The following is a 26,529-nucleotide window of genomic DNA, read 5'->3' as shown; positions in this document are numbered from 1 at the left end:
TGATCATTTTCCTGTACAACTACTTTTCCTTATCTTCATTTCAGCCGAATTTCAATTATTTTGTTGACACTAACATTTTTGATCATATTGCAAAAAGGCAGTGTTGACATCGTTATCCAGGAAACATTAATAATCATTTGTAGAACTTTTATTATAATGCTTGTGTGACTTGGTTTATTTACTTTAGCTTCGATTCCTAGTTAAAAACATTTTAATTTGAAAAACTCATGACTCATAAATGGCAATGATTTCTTAATTTTGTTTTGATTATTATTATCATTATTATTATTATTATTAGTAGTAGTAGTAGTAGTAATATTGGTCCAAGATTATTCCTTTATCAACCTTAAATATATAATATGATGAAATAACTTTACTAAAACAAATGTTAAGTGAATCCAGATACGATGTTCAATGGTATCATGACATAAATAGTTCGTACAGAGTAAAATTATTACCTCAACATATATTGTAATGTGAATCCAAAGCAGCAAGCTTATAGAAAGACTCGAAACTTGACTATAGCGTTTGAGCAATATGTGGTATAATGTATAATTTCCTAACATAAAAACAAAACTTCGCTCATGAAGAATGAATATTTAATGAACTAGTGGAACAGTTTTCTACAGTACACTAAAAATACAGATTTATATAATTACAGAACAGAGAGAGAGAGAGAGAGAGTATTTGGATGCTGAAACATATTAGCATTTTCAAACTTGCGCACTCTAAGACAAGCACGATACCAGAATAAGAACTCCGAAATGCCTATCTCACAGTTACAGTACACCGCATACAAAAATACTAGCATAAGAAATGTAATTAAACATGTGGGTATTATGTTGGTTTTTTTAAGTAAGCAATGCTGTCTAGCACAAGCGCTCAAAAATGGTAATACTGGCTCGGAGCTAAAGACAGAGAACTACACGGTATATTAAACAACTTTCAGAAGAGTTACACACATTAATATTTAACACAAAAGCAAAACTATATAGAGATAGTAACTATTAATTTGCATGTTTTAACAGGACAAATGTGGTCAAAGATATTTGTGTAGAATACGAATTGAAGATAATAAATGTTTCAATCTATAGATATAAAAATAAATTGTATAGCATGTCTTGTTCAGAAAAGATGGCAGATTTACATGTGACATAGAATAATAATAACTAGGAAATAAAAAGTTTAATCTCTGATAGCAACATGCAGTGTAATCAAGGAATACGTTACGTATTTGGTGCAGGCAAATATATGAATTTGTTTACAACTAAACATACAATGTACCTTGAAGTTCTCATAACTTTTACAAGGTCTACAAAGATTCAAGAAAATCATCCACAGACTACATAGCAGTAAAGACAATGTTGCATAGTGCTCAAAATAATTGTACCTGTTTTAGAGGGTCATCTTATTGGTTTGATGATAATGCCTTAAATATTTATAAAACATGAAGTATTCCACGTTATTTTATCTTGCTTAAAATGATTGACAAGGAACAGTATCTAAAACTTCTTTAGGACGGTCTGTCAGTCCAGATATTTTGACTCATCTCATTGGCGTATGCGAAGGAGACAAAATGAAATAAAAATGTGTTAAACTGAAAGTAATGCTCAACCGATTAGTCTAACAGTCTACTCACACAAGAAGCAAGAAATAGAACAAATATTTCCATATAGAACGGTCTTTATCAGCTGCGCGTATGACCAGTGTCAGACAGATATAGATGACATGCGACCATATGAACAAGACAATAATGAATATAATACAGCTTGGAATTGATGGAGATTTTCTTTAAATTGTGATGCGATGAAAAGTAAAAACAAAATGTACAAGGAATGCACTGAGTTTTACAATAGAAAAACAAATGAGTTGCTGTAAAAGGAAATCTTTAAAGTTGTCAAAGTACTCAGACAATAAAGGATATGAAATTTATTAATTTGACAAAACTATACAGACTAGAATTGGTATTATTTCACTCACAATGAATCCAAAAGGCGGGCTGACGTTTTACTAAACCTAAATGAATCAGAAAATAGTAAGCATCAATGTTCAGTGAATATTACTCCAGCCAAGACAAGTAAGGAAAATAAGCCGATCAAAAATATGTATAAACATGTTCGTTTCCTTGACAACTGATCTATTTCAACACATACATTCAAAACAAGTGTACCATGACTGAATTCCAGCATGTAACGTATTTTTGGAAAGAGCTATATACTTAACTTTCATAAGAAAATACATTAGGTGATCAGGAAATGTCAAAAATTGAATATAACGGATACAGAGGTATGTTTTACGAATAAAAGAGTCACACACAACTAACAAAACGACATATACATTGTTGAAAAGACGTAAACGCAGAGCTGAAGAACGGTACAACATAAGTACTCATTAAATGGAAAGGTATGAATATAGTTTAACAAATAGGAACCAGACGAAAACATTATGTCATCAAAACAAGTAGAGGAAGGACAAAATAGAAATAGAAGAATTAGTTAGCATGAAAACTTGGAGGTTTTGAAATACAATTAGTTTCTAGAATTTGAAATATGTACAAAATATAGCGTATAAGAACACAAAGAAGTCAACACTTGCGTCCTATGTAACTTTTCGTTGTCCACAAAACCTTAATGAAAATGGAAAGAAGCTACATAACCATCACCAGTAAATAACTTACAAGTACAAATATTATAATGTGATAAGACAAATAGCATGTACATATTATCCTGGTGGGGGTAATAAATGAAAAGAGATTACATTCAAATATATTAGGATCATTGCAACTCCATCGCTAAGAAGTTCTTAAAAAAAGAGCAAACAATGTAAGGGACTACAAGCTGCTCTACGAAATTTTGAACAAAATAGCAGGGGATAAATCCCATAATTGTTGATGAAATATTTATTTAAACAAAGATAGAGCAAATATAGTGTCAATTATGCATTTTACCTGGACACATTTGCAGAATGTACAATTTTAACAGATGCCTTAATGCTTCTATTACAAGGAATTGCCACAGAAATTAATAAACCCCAATCAGTTGACCTGTTAAGAGCTTTAACACAAAATAAATGAAGTAAAATCCAGTAGACATTTTACAGTGTGTAGATGTGCAGAGTTTGAAAATGCAATTTTTTATGAACTTATATTTAGCAATCATTAATAATTTTAATTAACTGTTCAAATACCTGGCAGAATCAATACTGGCGATATAGTTAGCTGTAATTTGATATAGATGCAACAGAAATTCTTACAGGGAAACAGAAGAAATCAAAGTAGCAAGCTATTGCAAAGCATGTGAAAGTACCAGGGATAAAAGAGTGTGAAAAGTCAACGAGGTGAAAATGATTTCAAAGTATATAAAATTAAGTGATTTGAGATAGAAATTAGCACAGAAGTACACTTGAATGTCGAAATAACAAATATATGTTGACGTATTTTGCACGAGAAACGTCAATTTCAGGTTGGTTTGTTGTTGTTGTTTTTTTCGTCTTCTAGAAAACATTAAATAACATATATTTGTACTTACATGAATACCGTATTTATTAGTGTACCATATGAACATATTTGAGCAATATAATTCTAAAGTAATAACCTAGATTCTTATGTTATTATACTTTTGGGAAATCTTTAGCTCATAAATTACGAAACTATTCAGTGATTTTAAAATTATTACGATGAAAAATAGCATCCACCAATCTTTTGAACAATTTTGACACATATTTATTCAATGACACAACAAATGACACGATTCATAGATACAGAGGTTGCGATAGTTTGGCAAAATAAATTGAACTGGACAGTCTGAATGCAACGTCTGTTTCTGCGTTATCCTACTGTTACTTGATTTATTAAAATATGCAAGAGTTGACCCAATCATTTTTCAGGTTTGGGGTTTATTTTCAAATAAGAAGGTTGTTGCTTGCATGTAAGATAATGTCATCTGGTGTAAAAGAATTTAATTCGATCAACAATATCATATATTGAAAGTAATTTCATATGCAACAAGTTTAACATTCCCCTCATAATGATAGAGCAAGGACTTATTATATTCTGCAGGCTTTTGAAGAGTACTATTTTTATTTCATAATGATGGATTGCATTACTGTAAATGAGAAGCTACTCCAAATGACTATAAGGCTAATAACTGGTCAGATTAAAATTAATGTATTCGTCAAAATCCAGTTGCACATCCATGGGAAATTCGTGAAGAGGTTGACAAAATATATCATTTTAAAGCTTGTTATATGACAAACTTCAAAACCAATGTTATAACATTTTATGTGAGAGGTCAAGCTCACAGATCATGGACAAATTAAAGTCTCCGTTCGTAGTGTTATTCTATATGTAATGCGAGATAGTTTTATGTGAAATGATAACATATAATTGGATCTTTTGACTCTTATATTAGTATAGATACTTGTTTGAAGCTATCACATAAGGACGCTACAGTTATAACAATATTAGAGTGTAATTGATTTGATAGTCATATGTGTTTTTTAAAGTACACTTTTCATGAGGTTTGGCCGTAATGTTCAAAATGAGGTATCTGAAAATATATGTCTAGGAATATGGTTGGCAGGTGTCATTGATCAAACTTATACCCATAATATTAATTTGAACCACCACAAGTATTGATAGACAAAGCATTTATCAAGTAGAGTTGAAGAAATATAAGATCTTAATACAAGGTTAATTGTCTCGGATATTTAACATCGCATAAAATTAGATACTGTTAATATGATCTTTTCCAGCCGCTGGTCATCTCATTCATGAAGCATTTTAAATGAGCAATTTAAAACCTTTCGTAATCAGCAGATCTTTGACAAGACACCAACATATGGACATTTCAAAACCTAAATGAAGAAAACAGTCAGAGTTCGTATTCTTGAAAATTACAAATGGCACAGTTATAGTCAGCAACAATACATATATCTCAATATTTAAGTCATGCACTTTTTCGTGACTATATCATTAGAACTGCTATCGAGGATAGTGCCGGATATACTCAAAGGTTACTTTTAAGTCATGGACTTTTTCATGACTGTTATAGAGTAGACTGCCCCAGCCAGCGTGTAGATGCTATTAAGGTGGACACGTAAAGGTTTACAATTACACCTTCAAAAGGACAGCCATGGTGATGCAGTGAGAACGGATGTTTTTAATATTGTTCCAATTATTGGTTCTCTGGGCTGCATGTCAAACGCAAACCAAAATCTGAAGAATCTGAATTATTTATATGTAAGAATTAGCAGATCAACTGACCACTTCAATTTCTGTGAATAGAAGGACGATATTGATAAACTTTGAAACGTTTCTTTCCTGTGGGCTACAACCGAGTACTTAGACTTGAAACACAACTCGCCATGGGAGTCCTGATGACACTCAGATTTGATGACGATATTCAAGATCGCAAAGTTACATTATATAACATGTTTGCCATTTTGTAGAGAACTCAAGATCGCAAAGTTACCATAACTAGACCAAAATGAAAACCCATCAACAATGTTGAACTAGTGTACATACATCATGCCGCATATGTACGAGGATTGTAAAACTGACTTTTGTGAATCTAAATTGCATGTGTGCATGCAGCTACAAGTCAAACGGGCTGTAGTTGTAAGATATTATATTGTACAATGAAATATGCAACACCCAATTGCATATGACGAGAATACTAAAATGGTCAAGGTATTACTAATGCTTGGCATACAGTTCCATAATTTTCAAAGCTTAAACCTGTTACAATTGTTGGAACAACTTCTCTAACAGTTATCCTTGCAGATCAATTAAATGACCATTCTTGAGGTGCTGAAATAGCCTCGACATATCAATATAGTTGTCATGCGAAATGATAGGGAAATGTCAACACTCTACATGCGGATATACCAGAAGCAAATAACTTTAAATGTCCAGAGATCATTGCAACGAAAAAAGAGGGTTCTTCGAGTATGAGAAGTGTATACAGTTATCGCAGTAATAAGGTTCACTAAATGCTACACTGAATAGAATGGAATAGATGATAGATGGTCTGAAGTATATAATTATTACCTAATTACCAAGAGACAAACATTAGAAAGAGGCACACGATAAGGCGTGCAAAAAACCGTGCAATTGCTCTGCCGTCATTATTTGAAATCACAGTTGGAGCCTGCCTGGAAAATGTGACAGCTATTGGTGAAAAACTGGCAAATATACACAGAAATTATGCGAAATATCCAGAATCCACCGTCAGCGCAAACAAAGCTTTCACATTACAGATAGAATCAACAAATATTTTGGAAAAGTTGCATAAAAATGAAAAGGGCCATCCATGTATGATATTTTCAATCCATATGAAGATAGTATGATTCTTCTGATTAGATCTTCTAGCCTGGTGTATGGAATAGTCATCTTGCACGCTTTAAAACACTTGCAAGTACTTTCTCCTCTGTGATGAACTCCATTACTCAAGGATGACCTATCTCTACACACGAAACATGAAGGGACGGTTCTCAAAAAGATTGCTAGAAATATCATCAAACACTATAAAAATGCTACTTGTGTTGTTAATACGTCAAATGTAGCATCTATCATGCAAGATCACCATGGAATAATACTTAAATCGGTGAATAAAAATTGTTTTTGACAATAATTTGGAAAGGTTAGCAGCTCTAGCATAGACAAAGATTGCATATATCTCTCCTTTATTTGTTCCCCACCCATCTGTCACATCTTCTTTTCAGTTAAGTTTTAGCTGTTATTTCTTTTGATGTTCCGTTTGCAATAGCTATGTTGAATTCCTATTGTTTTTATCAGTGTATGTGGAATTTACGTTATTATCGTGTTTGTTTTCGATCAATTTCGATTCTCTCCAAATTAAATATTGTTAAGTGTCAGTGATATAATCATTATTAGCGTTTGCATTTTTTAGTGCACATAATATTTGCTTTTTCAATAATTTAAGTAACAAGAAATAAATTCATTTTGGGATAGTCTTTATACTTAAATAAATAGTGGAAAAAAATTAAGTTTAAATAATAAAATTCTTTATGCTAAAATGATGTTACAACAGATGCAAAAGGTCAAATATCACCGAGTGACATTATTAACATAGAAAATGATTCCACTGAAACTGCACCATATGCGCTCTTTTGAAGCATTTTCCAGCTGCAGATTCTAGGGTTGAACAATGTAATTTTGAAACCATACATGATGAAACTCTGTGTCTTAAAAACTATAATGGGATGTATCAGAACAATGCTAGCACCTTGCACTATAGTAGAAAAGATAGTTTTACCACATTAAACTGGGGGAAAAGAAGGCAATATGTCAGTGTCACCTATGGAGGATGGAACGTGCAACTTCTGATAAGTACACAAAATAAAAAACTATGTTACTTGTCATACATTAGCATATATTAAACAGGTCAATACCAGTCAACAGAGAAAAAATTATATACGCCCTCAAAGTGCATATTTGTTTTGTATTTTGTCGAGCAAAGGATTAAAAAAATAAGCTAAAATCGATTATGTTTTAGGCATTAATAGATTGCTTTGAAACCCAGAAACCTAAAGAAGTTTAATTATCTGATAATTTAGCGTGTTACTAACTTAGAAAGACAATGTGTGACGAGCTGGATGAGTTATTTTTTATACGGATATTCGTAATCTCGTCACATCATATCTCCAGAGCCTAAATGTAGCAATTTTTATGATATCATGAATAAAATAGTAATCATCATTTTTGACATCGGATTTAAATATAACTTTTCTTTGGTTGTATAGTTGTTTCGGAAATCAAAATCCCATGCAAGCTATCGGTGTATTTATACTGGTAAATCTCTTGCCTGAAATATTTAGACTGCATATTTATATACTGATTCTATGTTTCAATTAATGCGGCATCGTTTAAGGCTTTTGCTAGTAAATCAACTTTATGCCCGTTAATTTAAAGATATATACAAACCAGATTGCTCTTTTGGGAGTCGTATCTCTTCCATTTTACATGACATTGTTAGTCATCCTTACTGAACGAAATGTATGTCATTGTTATTTAGTGTGATTTGTAACTCTTTATCTGATTCATTTTAACCAGTATATTGATGAACGGAAGTGTATCCTAATTGGGCAAGTTACATTTGTTACGTGCTGGAAGTCAATATTTACAAAATAAATAATTATAGCTATGCACCTTTTGTGCGGGCGCTTCTCTGTCGCCTAACTTGTCTGTAAACGTTTGTACCTTTCGTAAAACGCTGTCCGTGGTACAATTTTACTCTCGCAGATATCAAATGTATTTGTTCAATCTGTTTTGGATTTTTCAGTCTGTAACTCTCTATAAACTAGATTTCAAATTTTTTTTATATCTCTTTAAACTATTTCTTTAAAATATTGTTTGAATTGATTTGAAACACAAGCAAACCCTGGCTGAATGTGATCCTTAATAATTTACCTTACTCAAAGCATAAGTAACTTCAGAGAACGAAATTGTCGGCAATATCACATACTACACTCCCTTCTTCAGCGACTAACGTTGATCACGTGAATATAATGGTCACATAATACGAAGGGACTGGTGTTGATGGGTGGTAATTCAAGCCTTCATCCCTGTTTTAGTGTTGGCCTCCGCTGTAGTATTTCGATCGCCTCCTTCACCTTCCTTTTCTATATATTGTCTTCTGTTGCGATCAAATTGCTTTGAATAGGAATGTAGGCATTTCCCATATTGTTACAATGTTCATGTACGACCGATCACTCACTACTTATATTTTCTTTAATCCTGGTTTCTAACACTCTGTCTGTTTTTTTTTTTTTTTCGATGTAATCCTTTTCAAACTGGTTACATGAGACTCGGGACCCCATTGCCGCTCCCTTTTTGTTGGTGAAAATGCATATTGTAAATCAATAAGGCACATATTTTCAGTAGAGAGGTCACATCTTTTCAGAGTATTATCTGCCTCTAATTTTTCTCTGATCACACTCTCGTATCACGTGATCATTATAGGTCACGTGAACAACATTAGTCGCTGTTGAAGGCAATGTGATATTACCTAAAATTTTGATCTCTGAAGACAATTATGCTCTGAGCATGGGAAACTACTAATGCTCATAGATTATCTTTTCAGCTGTTGGAATGTAGTTTTGCGAATTTAAATGTACCTCTGGTACTCTATTGCCTTTGGCATTGATTTTTCGGGATCTTTATTTTTGTTTCTTGCAAGTTTGTTACTATCGTGCAGTGATGCTTTCATAGTCACAATAAATAACGTACATAACATTTAAATGGAGATTGATAGCTTTTGACATTTTATAACCGAGCATTCGTCAAGCACTATATCTATCGAATTAACCACACGATAACATAGTTTTCTTCTTTGCTCTGATAATGTTTCTGGTGTATAAGATAGACTAATGTATTCTTGCTTATTTATTTGTGTTCGTGATGTCTGCTTAACTATGATGCTATGAATGTGTGTGTGTGTGTGTGTGTGTGTGTGTGTGTCTAACATAGCGATTGGACACTTTCATTTTGCTCAAAATCTCAACTCTCACTAAATTTCCATGACCGTTTCTGCATTGAACGTTTTTTTCTTCTTTATTCCAATATCTTACATTTTGTGATTTTCATTAGATTTTCAGAGATATTTAAAGGGTAAACATGTAAGAGGGAAATAACAGATATGGTCAGGTGCATTCATACATTTAAGGGCTTTAATAGTTCCTCCATATTGATGGCAACTGTCTGTGAAGGACAAGTTTGTTGCATGTAGTTAGATGCCATCGAGCGTGACAAAGCTAGACAGAGATTAAACATAACACAAAAATAATTATGAAAGGACGATTGTGCGTGATTTATTATTTTTAATACATTTTCATAACGTTTTTTTAAATTATCCCTCCTATTTGTTTTTAAAAAATACTTGTAATCGTCACTATACAGCAAGGATTGTGGTGACCTGCCGTTAAATATTGTACATATATACACCATTAAATCAGTCTATGATTGTATCAGACCTGATAGACACAGATGGATCCTCTAACTCTTGTCATTCGCTTTGGTTTTTTATTTTTGTTAAATGTGTTATTTTTCACCTGGTATGCATGTATCTACATGTTTTCTAGATTCATACGAGCCCGGCACAGTAATAAAGCCGGGAAGTTGCCCGATTCCATTGCAAGGAAACGGTACATGCTCAAAATATGAGTGCATCACCGACTATGGCTGCGGAGGAAACGGTACAATTTGTTGTCCGCACTCTGGAGTTTGGTGTAAGAGCTGTATCAGGCCAGTAAACGAGCATCAATACATCGATGCCACGTGTAAAAAATGTACAAATGGTGTCTGCAGTAACCTGACCTGTCCACCAATTGGCGATTGCAATGCCATCTCAAAACTGAATTGTTGTCCTGTTTGTCTAGGTAAGTTCTCAGCAGATCAACTTTGCATTAGAACGTTTTGTACACAACAGATCAACCTTGCATTATTAATTTTGTAACAACAAAAAGATGTAAGAATATTTTAGTCAAATCTTTTTTATTCATTAATACCTATCATGCAGACGCTAAACTATCGAATTCAAAATAAAAGCGGGAGAATATCTACCTAATAAATGGAAAATTCAAGTAGACTTGTTTTTGGTGAAGACAATTTTAAATAATTAATATTGCTATATCTCTTTATTCGCCGATTCATATAAGGATATATACACATAGATATCAAAATAACATCAAATAAACATGGAAGAGGAATATGTGAATAGTAGAAGAACATATATATTGAAATAGAAACGTCTTATTAAACAAATACATTGTTTCAGATATTACAGATTGTCTGGAAAAACGTAAGTTACAGTTACCCTTGCGTTAATTCCCTTTTCTTTCGACGTTCGATCTATACAAATAAACAAGAGACTATTAGATTTTCGGTATTTCCTTCTGAATTCTACCTGATTCTATGAATGCATAGCCAATATTATTTTACTTCATCTGGTAGGAGGGGAAAGAACACCAAAGGTTATCTATCTATATATCTATCTATCATATATATATATATATATATATATATATATATATATATATATATATATATATATATATATATATATATATATATATATATAGAATAATTGCATTCAATATCCTTAAAAAGTGCTCTAAAATAAAATAATAGCATCCTTAGATATACTTGGCTTTTCATGTTGCCAGCTTTATTTCAATAACATATTCATAGCAAAAAAAAAAACAGGATAGCATTTTCCTTCAAAACTTATTGTTAACAATGACAAACAATTACGTAAGAGTAATGGGTCTATTATGATCAAAGAAACAGTACAAAATAGACTAAAATAAAACAAAGAAGAAACAATACTATAATAAACAAAAGACCGTGTTTTTTGCAAGCCAAAATAGGTCTTATTCACATTTTTTTCTACTTTTCGGGGAAGGAACAATTTAGCAAAATTTATCTTAAACGGTAAGTATTTATCTTTTAAAGCAAACAGTAGATACATTGTCTTAGTAAGGGGTAATTGTTCAGGGGGAGGCAGTTGTTAGAGGGAGCAAGCATCCTGTGGGAATGGGTGGAGATATATATATATGGGAGGTTGGGTGTTATTAGGTTTTCAAAACACGGAATGCATCGTGTCATTTTCATTGATGATTTCAAATAAAATATTGTGAGCATTTGGGCTGAAATGCCTCGTGTTTTCTTCATGGCAGCTAAATTTGGCTGGAAATTGTAGTGTTATGGACATTTAATTGTTATCTTAATATAGTACGGATCAGATACTGGAGTGGATAAGCCGCGGTTTATTTAAATCTGAATTACATTCAATCGATGATCTAGTTTTGTGAATGAGACACCTGTTGTTATTTATTTCCATTTGATGGAATGTAGCTCTATGTAGACTCACAGCATTCAGACAAAATATGAGACAGATGAATTATTTTAATACATCAAGAATTAGCATACGGGCAACTCAATAAATGATTGACTGGGACACGTACCCAAAAATTCAGGTACCTTCTTTCTCTTAGCAGATATTACATAAATAAATTGAGACACCGTTTAATTCTGTTTAAAATATTGAATTGACCAAATACCATGATTGTACGAATTGATAACGTACATAGTTAATCTTAGTATTTAAACCTTATGGATACACCGTATTCAAAAAATGAATCAAAATGTGTTTATTTTAAGTAAGTTCCATTTCAGAACTAATATCACATGGTATATATTAAAATTCTTGTAACTTGTAAGTAAAATGTGTGGAAAGATGAGATGAAAATGATGGATATCTGAAGTTATGTCAAAACTATGTCCTTGCGTTTTGTTGTGTGATAATGAGTTTCTGAAACATATTCTAATCTCAACTTTTTGCATGTTATCAAAACCTATCATTTGAAATTGCACAATTTAGTATCATGGCTTGTCTCGAATTTTTCATTATGATTATTATTATTATTAAATTATTATGTTCAGTGCAAACGTCTGTGCCTAATACAGTTAGTACACATAATATCTTGAAATGTTCACATAGTATATAAATATAAAAAGAACAGGTGGTTAAGAACTCTTATACATCGTGGATTCTAATGAGATCAGTCATTTTGCCCATCCAGTTCCCAGCTGTATAAAGAAATTTGTGCAATCGTTCAACTACTGTGGTTTACGAGAGTCAGATGGTTTATCTATGCATATCTGTTTCAGCTATCATTGAAGGATGTCCAAACGATGTATTTAATTTCACTCTACCAAACAATAATGCTTCTGTCCAAATAGATGTGAATGCATATCCATTCAATGCGATACGTGCACATGACTGCTCCTCCGGGAGAAGATATATTCAAGTTGAACTGCGAAAGAAGAGTCTGACGTGGCAGAGAGCAGTGCAGCACGTCGACGTAATAGCAAAAAATATTAATGGAGAAAGTGTCTGCAAAGTTTCAGTACAGGTTAGAGGTAAATGAAGTGGCCAGGAAAAACTGCTTTATTTATATAAAGTGTCATTTTGAGTTATTTCAATCGCCTATGTGATCGATGGCTTAAATACACGTACCTATAAATTAGACACACATTTTGTTGATAGCTGTTGGTTTGACGCATGCGAATGGTTACACCGTAATGGGTAGCTTAACTGATATGTAATTAATTCAGGTAGGTAGAAAACTCACGTATGATAGATTGACTGGCTGCCTTGATTTCCTTTTCAAAAGAGATTACGTATTATTATGCAGATACATATACGCACTTGTATTTATAGGTTACTGTATTTGTATGGGAAAATATGAACGAGATTTTCGGATGGATATACTGCACGACCTTGGAAGTGCAATATATTCATCCGCCAAAACGACTTCATATTTTCACATACAAATGCTGTAACCTTTTTATTATATGCTCATTTTCTTATTCTACCTAAGGCATAATTATATAAACAAAAATACACTAGAAGAAACAAAGTAACTGAATTTATGCCGTATTCTAAACAAAATACACAAGCGCAGATTCATCAGTACACAACAATAAAATTATTAATGCGCACATAACTCCGCCAAGATAATTTTGAATTTAGTCGCGTGCTAGACATCAGAGTTTTGTAAATAGGGTCAATACCGCCCTCCCCTCTTTCTACGCCTGCTATCAGTTGACGAATTCCCTAAGTTTCATTTGTTGTTCTTCTTCTTGTTTGAAGTTTAACGCAAATCTTCAACGCGTAATAGGCAATGCATTACGTAACGAGTCATTGTGGGGTAAATTGACTATATTTAGACAGAGGTGGTCTTTTTCCCCCAATTCACTTTTGTATGTTGAGTCGAAAAAATGCCGCCAAAATGTTTATAGTAATAGTAAAAACAAACCTTTCTAGAAAGCTGGTTAAAATATTGAAATTATTGCTATTCAACGTGTTTAAAGAGTGAATTTTGTCTTAGAGGCTTTGATTCAGAGACATGATCGGTATATAATTTTAAAAAATCCTTATTCCATCGTACGGTGTAGCGGTAAAGGTTTCACTCGTAGCATCTTCATTTGTAAAAATATCACAATTTTGTAGCACACAATTAGGTATTCACGAGGGAAAGAAAATATCCTCAGTATTATATTTTTCTCTATCACATAGATGTTAAACTATGCATATAGCGTGAGCAGTTTAATGTTTTTGATATGTCAGCATCTTAGCATCTCCCTTGATGCGAATCTGATTGAACTAAATAAGCCAAATCTGACTGGTCTAAATAAACCAAATCTGATTGGTCTAAATAAGCCAATTACATTTTTGCACAGTATTCTGTTTTACTGATTGTCTGCGACAGTAGGAAGTTTCCTTACCTCGCCTTCTGGATTTTCTTTGTATTTACTATTACTACTAGCATTTTCGCGGTATTGTTTCGATTTGATTGCCCAATGGGCGTTGGGGGAAATGTTTACGTCTGCATGAATGTGGCCAATTTACCCACAGGATTGTGTCAAATATTAAATTATCGGTATCGGTCAAATGATAGAGGGCTCGGTTTATAAGCATACAACAGTCACCACCATCTCCCATAAGAAGCGTGGTTTAAATCTAACTCAGCTCAGTTTAGAGAAGAAAGTGGACAAATGCTTGTCTCACAACTGACAGAAAGTTATCCAACCATAGCCTTGATACGAATCAAATAATGCAAAATCTCAGGTTACAAATACATTACACTACGCGACAAAGTCTTTAGTTTAGATTTATTACATATTATGTATCCAGAAATTATCCCTTCACTACGTCCATATTGGTGGAACTTACAAGCTTTAGGTATATATGAGAGAGAGAGAGGGAGGGGGATCTCAAATGGGTAATGATTTAATATTGAATTCATGAAACGAGTTGAATAATGTTCAGCTTTTGCGAGTGTTGAGACGCAAAGGCTGGACATTATTCAACGAGTTTCATAAATTCAATATTAAATCATTGCCCATTTGAGATTCCTTTTATCACATAGTTATTATTTCAGTAGAAATTATTTAGATAGAAAGATTTATGAATAATTTCATTCGTTCTGACAGATGTTGCACGGTTCATTTGTTATGCGTAAAAAATAGTCCCCATCAAAGCTGAACTAGTATTAACGTTTAAGAGTAAATTATAATTTTCTTACATCTATAAGTCAAAGAACACGCGTCCTTCCGAAAGAACAGAATATTTCACAAAGACAAAATCATTTCTCAACACAAAATGCTCGTGATGTCACCTTGTATGATGCAGTACTAGTTATAATGCAGTAGAGACGGTACATGTTTACGTAACCTAATATGTCACTTCCAGCACTTAACGTTTCATTGTTACAATATTCATTTGAAAGAATGTTTCCTGGATGCAGAAATTCCCATATTTACCGTAATGTATTTATGACCGGATATATGCAGTATTTTACTAGGAACAGCAGACGACTGAATATGTAAAAACATTCATTTTGTGTCGGAATTGCATCACATATTTACTGCGTAAATATGCGGTTGTATGGATAAACGTCTGTCGATTTGGAGACCGGTCTATGTCCACCTTCTTCGGTGAACAGAACTAAGTGTATTTACTTCTGTAAGTTAACATTTAAGCCACACTTGTATATAGGGTGAATTACATGCTTCAGGTTTACCGCTACCCCTCCAACCCCAAATTACACATTCGCTATGAAATGAGCAATACCCTTAGTTTTACTTGTTGTTGTTGTTGTTATTGTTCTTGCCTTGGGATTTTAGCCATTTTGCATTGTATGATATTATTATACTTAACATAACAAGCCCCTGCGGTGGTAAATTGCCCATATTCAGACATGCGAAACCATTTTTTTTTCCAAAATTCCTTTCGTGAATCGATTCAAAAAATGGCGGTCAAAATGTTCATTGACAACAAAATATTCCAGAAGGCGCGGTTACAAACGTTTTCCCACGATCGCAGCCAATCAGTAAAGAGAATACTAGACACTAATTTCATGGGCTTATTTGGACCAATCAGAATCACATAAAGGGATACGTTCACGTGTATTAATATCAAAAATATGAAACTGCACACGCTATAGGCAAAATGTGCCGACTGTAAAACAAATGCGTAATAAGCGAGGAGTACAATTGAACATATAGAGATTTTAAGGTCATTTCACTAATCTTCTTTGCCGTTTTGTTAAATAAATACACTATTTCGTCAGATTTATTCTTACGGTTGTATTCATTTCAGGCGAAATTTATTAAACTCACCGAATAATTTCCAATATTCAACTCTTCTTATAATTCATTTGAAATGATCACTCGTATAAGATCTTCTGTCGCTGTAATTTGTCTTTCAGACGTAACAGCACCATGGTTTCTTAGCTGTCCAAGTAACATGGAATTTTACTCCAAAGACCTGTTCACAACCGCGACATGGTTTGACCCAGTAGCCGATGACAATGTCGCCAAGCCGCCTATTCTCCAGCAAGAAAATAAACACTATCAATCTCCCATGGATGTGAGCGTTGGAACCGTTTACTCCTTCAAATACACAGCAAAGGATTACGAAGGCAACAGTGGACCGCCGTGTTCATTTACTATTAGAACATTTAAACTAGGTCAGGACAATTTTCAAACGTGTTTAATTTGTTTATCTCAACATCTGAAAGAAGACGTAGCCTTAGGCATTGACAATTTATCTTAGGGCGGGTGGATGGTTTAGTTCGGGAAAGAAACTTTTCATGTACTCTATGAAGGCCAACTAATATCCTATAAGAATTATGGGTAGACAAGTAAATGACAGGGTTTTGTTTTTGTTTCAAAAACCAAACATCAATTTCCATCCCTTTGCCCACCCACCTCCTCCACTACCCGGTGCCTTCGAAAGATTTCCTTTGACATTCGTCCTCACGTGAAAAGATTTTCATTTCATGACATACTACATAACGCTAGAAAACAAATAAATAACTTCATCAGTATGCGAAACTCCACTACGATGTTTTGTATTCAAACCTGTCATGTTGGATATGGTTCGGAGAAAGGACCTAATTGCAACACACGAGTATTTAATTTCTTAAGGGATCAACCATTTAATATTACGGTGGTGGAGTGGCAGGGAGGATGGTATTGTCTTTCCAGCGAGAGTTTTGTTTCTCTTTCTTTCTCAAATGATAAAATAATCTTAAATATTATTGTTTTTCAAGTTAGTCTGTAGGGCTGAAAATTTATTTTCCAAACGGTTACGTCTTTCCGCAAACCTCACCACCACCCCGCCCCATTTTTAATATTAAATGGTCGGTTAATAAGACCATTCATAATTTTCGTACAGAATTCTTTAAAGTTTGATAAAAAGCATGATTACAAAAGAAATGAAACTACCATACATAGTGTGGAAAATGGAAGTACGGGAGTAAAATATGAAGTCTCTCTCTGTACACAGAGCTTAAGAGAATACGATCACTGAGGTACTAAGTGGTACGACACTCGTACATTTATGGCATAAGGTATCATCTTTAGTCAATCGTTTTGCTACTGTATAACATTATTCATTTATCACTTTGAAGAAATATATAAATATTTATATTCAAATTCAAATTATTACCGACATCTTGTTATAGAATGTGCGTTTTCTTAAAACTGCACGTTAGAATAAAGGATAATACATAGTTACTTTTACTTTTTTGAACAATCTCCACTGTTATCGTCGTCGTTGTTTCTGTGTTTGTGATGATGTTCATATGTGTAGCTATTATTATTGTTACTATTATTATTATTATACAGAGACTCCATGTCCATCGCCACCGCAGATTCATCAAGGTTCTCTCTTTTGCAAAGGAGATCCCGACTCTGTGGAATGTCACATCAAAGAATGTGCAAAAGATTTCATTATAATGGCAGAGTTCAACCAGACCTATAGATGCCAAAATGGAAATTGGGTTCCGCCATTTAATGACAACATCCAAACCGGCGCTTGTCTAAGTAAGATATTGTAATCGTACATTGTGTTGCAGCGGTAAAATATCTGATCAAATATATTATATCAACAACTTTCATTTCACTTACTTTTTCAGTTTATTCATTGGACTATCGTATTTGAATGCTCATTGCAAGTTGTTAAATAATATCTTGGTCATTCTTCTTATAACTGCTCCGGTGGCTTCGTGGTCAGAGCGCCCCCTTAAAATGCGGGAGTTCGTGGTTCGAACCCAGGCATAGTCATAGCAAAGACTTATAAAAATGGCACTAACAGCTTCCTCGCTAGGTGCTCAGCATTAAGAGGTTAGTGTTAGGACTGGTCGGCCTGGTGTCAGGATAATGTGACTGGATGGGACATGATGACACCGCCTAAATACCCGATTGAACCAACTGATAAATCTGAGGAGGCATAACCTAACAATTATACTGAACCAGTCTTTTAAACGAAGGAAACCAATACATGTACGAAAGGAAATAGAAATACAAGATTTTAACAATAAAAATATACTGCAATTAAAAAATTTAATTAATGACTTGAGAGTAGCACAACATTATGTACCCGATGAATAAAATGGAGAACTTCTATCTGCATACATGATATTAATTACTACAAAAGTTTGAAAATCAGGGAAATACTACATTTAAGACAAAGACTTAAACGTCTGTACCAAGAAAGTGCGTAAAAATGACAGCGATTTTTCGGGCGATTGCATGGTTCGTATCAACATTTGAAACATCTATGCAAAGCCGATTAGACCTACAGTTTTTCCTACTTGACATAATACTTTTATGCCAAAACTACCCACTCCAGGACAATCGTTTCTCAAAATGACGCAAAAGGCTTGAATAATCAAGTCACTTATTTGTTGCAGCTTTAAGCTCAGCAGAGGCAGTACCTGGAATTATCGGTAATATGATAGGTCAGTTCCTTAGGATTGGTGGACAATTCGTTTTGTTCCTTTCTGAATACTACCTGTCTTGTAATGAATGGTATTGTTCCTTGCATTGGGATCAGATGTATAAACAGGGCAACTAGAAATATAAAAGGTTTATAATTTATTTCTAAAAGAAAACTATGACAGCTACCACAACCATGAGTATCAAATTATACAATAGTATTTTATTTCAATTCCAATGTTGGTTGTTTTTACTTTTTAAGTTATCATGTCTTTTGAACGTCTGAGAATCTGATCAAATTAGTAGACCCATCGTTGTCTCTCCTGGACATGGTTGGTCGCAAAGGGATGATGGCAGTATGGCCATAGTCATCGTAGCGCTTCGTATCTACATAAATATTCCTTGGTGTCTTTTTATAGTTGTCCTCTACTGGTTTTGTCGCACTGTTATTTTTGTTTGGTAGTTCTTCGAGTTTTAAGATGCCCATGACACCACTAACTGATTTGGTTTTTTTTTGTGAGTACGTGAGAGGCTGGTCAGACCAATTTGTTATTTGAACTGTCAGTGGCACACTTGACAGGAAATGTAACTAGAGTTTCCTTGATCAACAGAAAACGTGCTGCAGTTCTGTTATTTGTGCTGCTCGCGCTTCTGCACTGTCTCGTCAATTCTCCTCCATTCAACGTTTGCAGCTTCAGTATGATGAGACTGCGCCTTTTGATTTTCATTGTTTGTTGTGTTGCTCTAAATCTAGCAGACCAACTTGAATCGTTTCCGTTGCATTTGTTTTAAGCTCTTTGAAATATAGTTTTAAATCAAATTCATATTCTCGTTTGTTTTCTATTTTCATTTCCTCTAAAATATATTTGGCTTTTCAAGACGTTGCTTACTTTGTTATAACCTTGTCATGTTTTACATATATACAGTTTCGTCCTTTAACTACAACCTTTTTGGACTTTGTGTAATCTAATCTTGTGACCAATACAAAGTTGCATGACGTGCAGGACTTTATCCTCTCGTTTCTAATTTATTATTGTTACGAGATCACATTCTAAAAACGTGTTATCTTTCAAAAACTCAAGTATGATATTATTCAGTAGTAAGGACTGTGTTTCAGTGGGATTTTATTTTATTTACTATAGGAACGTTAATCAGATTGGTCTTTTGATGTTGTAGTAAGGGAAGTGGTCCAACAATGAGAAGACTGACAGTACTTCTGGAATTTAAGTTAATCAAACACATTTCGTTTTCTTTGTTTAGCTTTCGTACAGCTGCGCAAAAACCTCTTAATTTATAATTTTCAATTCATTAGATTTTCTATTAACCATCAACTCACATGTACAGAAATATATTATACAGCAATACATCATGACAAATTTCCTGCAAATGAACATGCATTCTGAGCAAAGAAGCTTTCCCATCGAATATTGACAAGACTAGTTTTAATTTGTTTTTGAAATACATTAAGAAATATTTTGGTTCTTGACACCGCAAATGCAGGTGGAAGAGTCAGGATTTTTTGCGGTAGACACGACAAGTGTTTTATGAGTTTAGAACACACACACACAGACACACACACACACATATATATATATCGATATGTGTGTGTGTCTGTCTGTCTGTCTGTATATATGTATGTATGTATTTGTGTGTGTATGTATGCATGTATGTATGTATGTATGTATGTATATGTGTGTGTGTGTGTGTGTGTGTGTGTGTGTGTGTGTGTGTGTGTGTGTGTGTGCGTGTGTGTGTGTGTATGACTGACTGACTGACTGACTGTGTGTGTGTCTGTGTGTGCCAATGCCGAACTATTGAGAAGCGCTCATGCACAGGCGCCCTAACCCACTAAATCATGCGCTGATCCCCAAAGATACATACATGCCATTTTATATATAAATATTTCATGCATGTACTGACTGAATTCTCTTGCACTTCGAGCCCTTGCCATCAACATTGTTTCATTTGTTTTTGCAATGGAGTCTGGCAGAGTACAAGACTTAAGCCCGAATAATGCTGCGACAAGCTTAAAGGATGATCTGAATACCTCTTTCAGACTGCAGATTTTCGGTTGTGCTATATTATTTTTTAAATTTAAAGTTTTAAACTTATGCAGTCCCAAAACTAATGTGCGAAGAAAATGTCACCAATCTATGGAAGAATTTCAGGTTCTAAATTGGTTAGTATAGTTCATATATCTGATGTGCCATGTAGCGTTGTTCTTGTTTCAGAGATGGAGTTTGTATCACTAGCATTGCAGCTGAAAGTAGATCTTCTGAATACAGAAACATCAACTACAAATGATGTCATTGAGTGTTTCCAGAAACTTTCGTTATGTCCAGAGCCAAAAACTAACGATTACTATAATTTGTGTACAGAGGAAAACATACGGTTAACCCGGAAAGAAAACATACTTTATCTTGAAGTTAATGCGACGCACCAGCTCAGGTGGGTTAATTGTATTTTTCTACGTCATCATCTTCTTCTTCTTCAGTTATTATTGTTATTATTAGTAAAGGGTGTCTAAACTAAGAGATACTGTAATAGACTAATACCGAAGACTTGTATTTAAAAAATCTATCGTCATTAAAAGCTTAGTGCTGAGAGTAATGAAAACGATGCTTAATAGTATGCACTCGCATGCAAAACCTCGCAATTTCTCGTGGGATTTATCGTCATCTGAAAAGAATTAATACAAGCGCATAGAGAATGATACAAGACACTGTAGCGTGTGTTTAAAATGAGTGCAACTTATTTTTAAAAATATTTATTCAGCAGAGGCGATTGAATTCCTAGCATGTTTAGACATTCATCAATGGAATCGTATTGTGAACTCATGAATTACGTGGACATACATTACGTAGCTTCCAGAAAACATTTAAAGTAGTGGATCGGAAATGTCCTATATTCCTTGGATTTATACATTTATAGTTTCTGTCAGTCACAAAATCCACAAAATTGGTATCCCAAGAGAAATTATAAATTGACAAAAATTGAATAGCAGAGAAATATTTGTATTGTGATTTAGGTAAAGGACTTCTATCCTAGTCAAATCACTCAATGAAGTTACAACTGTTCGTGTACATGTTCTCTTATATGGGTGTTTTAAATGTATTGCCTCATTACTTCGAAAGTAACGAGTCTTTAACATGTATTTACATAAACATGCTTTAACATTTATTTACATAAACATGCCTTAACATTTATTTACATGAACATGCTTTAACATGTATTTATATAAACATGTTTTAACATTTATTTACATAAACATGCGGTAACATGTATTTACATAAACATGCTTTTTCATTTTTTTTACATAAGCATGCTTATTATGTAGAACGGATTTCTTTTGTTTTGGTTTGCTTTGCTTCGTGTCGTTTTTGTGGTGGTGGGTGGGGTTAAATTAAAGTTGACTCTGTAATCACTTCATGACCGGCGTAAGGTCTGATCCAACAGGTTATTCTCATTTTGAGCTTATTGTCTGCGAAAGGTATAAATGCCATCCGGAAAGACAATAATATATGCATCCCTATTTCAAGTGTCATTTAGGTTTATCAAACATAATGCTTTTTACATGAAACATTTCATCAATCAGTTTTCTCAAATAAAATGCATTTATATGATATATTTGACCAATCAGTTGTATCATATATAATGTTTTATGTAGTATATTTCGTCAATCCATTTTATGAAATATAATGCTTTTTATATGATATATTTCACCAATCGGTTGTGTTAAATATAATGCCTGTTTATGATATATTTCATGAATCCGTTTTATCAAATATTATCTTTTTATGTGACATTTTTCATTAGTAAGTGAAAGGGTAACAATTCCTTTCAGATTCAATGAAACAACAGAAGGTGTGAAAAGTGAACTCAACAAAACAATTACAGCCCTAAAACTTGGATTTTCAAAGAGATCCATTTCTACATATTGCCTAAAATTGACTGGCCTGATACAACATATGTCACATGAAGAATACATATTTTGCGAACCAGGTTCAATATTACTACCCACCAAGATTAATTGTAGTAAGTATATAAGTAACTCAAACAGACATGCACATTATGTCAAATCAAAGCAGTCACGCCATTTTGAACTCCCTCTCTCACTCGATGCAAAATTTGCGCTAATATCTACCCAAGTGATTGCAATTACTATAGTTTTATTATTAGTATTATTAGTAGTAGTAGTAGTAATAGTAGCAGTAGTAGTATTGTTGTTGTTGTTGTCCATCCTGACACACAATTATGTTAACATCCTCCCTTCAGAACTACCTTACATAAATCTATCTTTGTATTATTTCTTTACCAAAGCATGTAGATGGGTTGATCTCTCGCCACAATGTTCACAACTTAAAATTAGGTCAAGAAATTTTAGAGAAGGTTATTACATACTGGTTCGCTATGTGATAGACACAAGAACTAGATCGACTATTATTTTTGCACAACTTTGTGTTGTTATATATCCTGTTATAAATTGTCCCTGGTGATTTTAACATGTTTGGAATCCAGAATTTTTCGTACATTTTTGTGTTAAGTGCTTGCTTTGTATATTTAAGTTTGTGTTTTCACCCGACCAAGAGACTGTTTAGCTCAAAACGTTGGGAAACCATTTTGAATTTGTGTTGTTATCAATTGTTCTATTCGATTCAATTTGTAGGAGCCATTTGTACAATCCCTGACAAAAACTCAATCCAAGAAAAATTGTCCAACTAAGTTTTATTCTGTTGCTGATGGTTTTTGTTTGCACATAAAAATGTATAAATTAGCTTTCTAATGAAAGTTGTGATATTTGTTAATATTTTTAAACAACAATAAAATGTATACTTTCTCTTCTATGTGCAGATGAAGTTACAACTACAGCATTATCTGCCTGTCGTACTTTAAAAAGCTTACATAAATTCATCTGTTTGATAGTTTCTGCGATGTGATACCATCTTAGATTCTCATAAATGTCCTATATAATCACTGTGTAGGTTTTTAATTATTTGCTTCAATTTTATTTTTATCGCGGAATAGCTTATAATATCCATAACATTGTTCTGCTGATATGTTAACATTTTCACAGTAACTAATTTAAATTTATAAACAAAAGAAAACATAAAAGCTCAAGGACTATGTATTAATACTTATAAGATAACACTTCTATAGAAATCTATTGATCGACCATTGTCTAAACTTTAAAACGGAATATTTATTTTTTCAGCACTTTTACCATTTTCTTGGGATAGTGTGCAAGGAGGGAGTTTTCGATATGTTTTTATTTATTCATTGGAAAAAGTAGGTAGGCCTACTCTGTAAAATGCTATACGTAAGGAAGCAAGTCTATCTTAAATCTGCCCCACGAAGGTAATTTTGGATAATTATGAATATTTTGCAAATTTGAGAAACTTAAATAATATCCAGAATGTCGTGCGACTGAACCTTAAAAAACAATAGAAATACGCAAAGACGACTAGCGGAAAACAAAGCAAATTGAAGAAATGTTTATAAAAGAAATTGATAACTTACTCTTTTGTTCTTTTTTAATTCCTATCGTATAAATAATTAACTGAATTCTTATATATATATATATATATATATATATATATATATATATATATATATATATATATATATATATATATATATATATATATAGATAGATAGATAGATAGATAGATATCCCACATACGTAAAAATATCATGGCATTTAAAGTGTTGGTATAAAGCAATTTGATATACAAATACTATTGGTATATCAAACTGTAATCCGCCCAGTGCCTAATAAAACGCATACATAAATATTCTAGCGCCCGTCTGCAGTTGATTCTAGATCAGTTATGAATTTCCACACATTAATCATTAGTGACGTATGAAAATAACGATAAAAAGTATTAACAATCTGCGTTTTCTAAATCACAATCATTTCTGATTTCTGTTCACCCCTCCCCTCTCATGCATAACGGACAAACTACACAGAAATGTGGAGTGAGAGAGAAAAGGAAATTGGGCTGGATTAAAACCTTGAATTAGAAATTACACCAAGTAACCTACAAGAATATGGTTCGTCGTAACAACAAGTGTGCACTTTCCTTGGGATTTATCGACTGTGTTTATCAATGATACAAAGTGTCGACATTATACAGTAACTTCGTCGGCTGCGTGGTATACATACTGTGATGACTATTTAATGTGATGTTTTTGTTGTTGTTTCTTAAACATACTATTATATTCTAAATATCGATTAATATTAATTAAATATGAAAATCCCAAAGGCATCTCTCTCTGTCTGTCTGTCTGTCTGTCTGTCTCTCTGTCTGTCTGTCTCTCTCTCTCTCTCTCTCTCCACCACCGCAGCAAGATACGGTCTACATTCTATGAAATGACGAACGTAGAGGATTTTCGTTTGTGCCATACCACGATAAATCTAGACTTGGTAAAAGTCAAACAAACCAAAGGATGAAAGAGAGAGACAGACAGACAGAGAGACAGAGAGACCGAGACACTATTGTTGCTAAAGCAGAATAATGACTTAGATCAACTGTAAATATATCAAAATATTTTAATTATCTCTTGTGGGTTCGTCACTTTACTTAGTTTCTATTACACATTAATTTCCATGAGCCGGTAGGTGAGCGGTTGAGCGTTCATGTGAATGGCGTAGCTAACCAAGTGTTTGTAGTGCTCTACTTTTATTATTTAAAGCATCTTTCATGTTTAAATCATAAGTGTGTATTATATTGATTTAATCAATGTGAGGAAAATTAGAAACTAAAAGAAGAAAACAATCAACTTATCAATATGCAAAGGTGACTGTGAATAGCTTCAAAAGGCTTAGAATTACATTTTGGAGCGGACAGACTCGGGAATGTGAGGAGTTCATTCACTCGGTCCATACACAGCTGCCTGTAGTAAACCTTAACTCCGTTCAAAGGGAAATATATGTATTTGTATGTAACATAAATAAAATATATGTATAGTATGTACGCTTTATCAATGACATACCTTTCGTTGTATAAATTTTTCATTAAAAGGAAACTCGGCAAGCCTCGTTCTTTTTAATGAAACATATACTTTTCATGTTATATCATTGTTACAGCGTACGTACTATACATATAATATATAGTACGTACTATACATATATTATTATATATATCTGAGATTTCTGTTACAGCAATGTGTCCACCTGGGGAATATGAAGCCGGTTCAACCTGCAGACAGTGTCCAAGAGGATATTACACTAATCTTCCGGGCCTGACGGAGTGTGCAAAGTGTGATGACGATAAAACAACGCACAGACTCGCCTCTTATTCTAAAGCTCATTGTAAGTCAAAATGTTACTTCATTTTTTTTCTTCTAACCCACGAGGAAGTCGATCGAATACTTTAAAATCTTTACATTTGAATTTCTTTATTATATATTTTGGCTGTCCGCAAATTGTTATCTTCCTTTAGTGAATAAAAATGCAATGAATTGAAGTAATATATTGGTTCTGATGTCAGGATCAAACAGACGTTTTTGAGCATTTTGTTTTCTTAGTATCTGCATGAATTAGTTTGTTGGTTTCTTGGTGAATTTGAAGTAATTATCACTCTTGAGTTCTAAGAGGTTCCTAAATTAAATTAGGAGCTTTTTTCTATCAAAATTGTAATCATTTCCCACTAACGTTATGCATGAAATTAATGTAAGTCATAGATTTCAAAACCGTGAGTCTTTCTCTTCTCGTACAC

At 33.4% G+C, this 26,529-nt stretch overlaps 1 protein-coding gene across 1 annotated transcript in view; it reads left to right on the top strand.

The window, feature by feature from the left end:
* Nucleotides 1–26,529, top strand: part of LOC149787303 (uncharacterized) — a 107,782-nt gene that overhangs the window by 69,908 nt on the left and 11,345 nt on the right. The window contains exons 8-15 of the mRNA XM_089977840.1: nucleotides 10,102–10,398; nucleotides 10,797–10,820; nucleotides 12,692–12,943; nucleotides 16,297–16,557; nucleotides 17,720–17,917; nucleotides 21,043–21,259; nucleotides 22,656–22,846; nucleotides 25,974–26,123. Coding sequence (XP_089833966.1) covers nucleotides 10,102–10,398; nucleotides 10,797–10,820; nucleotides 12,692–12,943; nucleotides 16,297–16,557; nucleotides 17,720–17,917; nucleotides 21,043–21,259; nucleotides 22,656–22,846; nucleotides 25,974–26,123 — 1,590 coding nt within the window. The remainder of the gene's footprint in view (nucleotides 1–10,101; nucleotides 10,399–10,796; nucleotides 10,821–12,691; nucleotides 12,944–16,296; nucleotides 16,558–17,719; nucleotides 17,918–21,042; nucleotides 21,260–22,655; nucleotides 22,847–25,973; nucleotides 26,124–26,529) is intronic.

The sequence above is a fragment of the Sinohyriopsis cumingii genome, chromosome 12, assembly GCF_028554795.1.
Source record: "Sinohyriopsis cumingii isolate HCF-2022 chromosome 12, ASM2855479v2, whole genome shotgun sequence".
NCBI classification, from domain to species: Eukaryota; Metazoa; Mollusca; class Bivalvia; order Unionida; family Unionidae; genus Sinohyriopsis; species Sinohyriopsis cumingii.
This window is presented reverse-complemented; position numbering and strand designations above follow the sequence as displayed.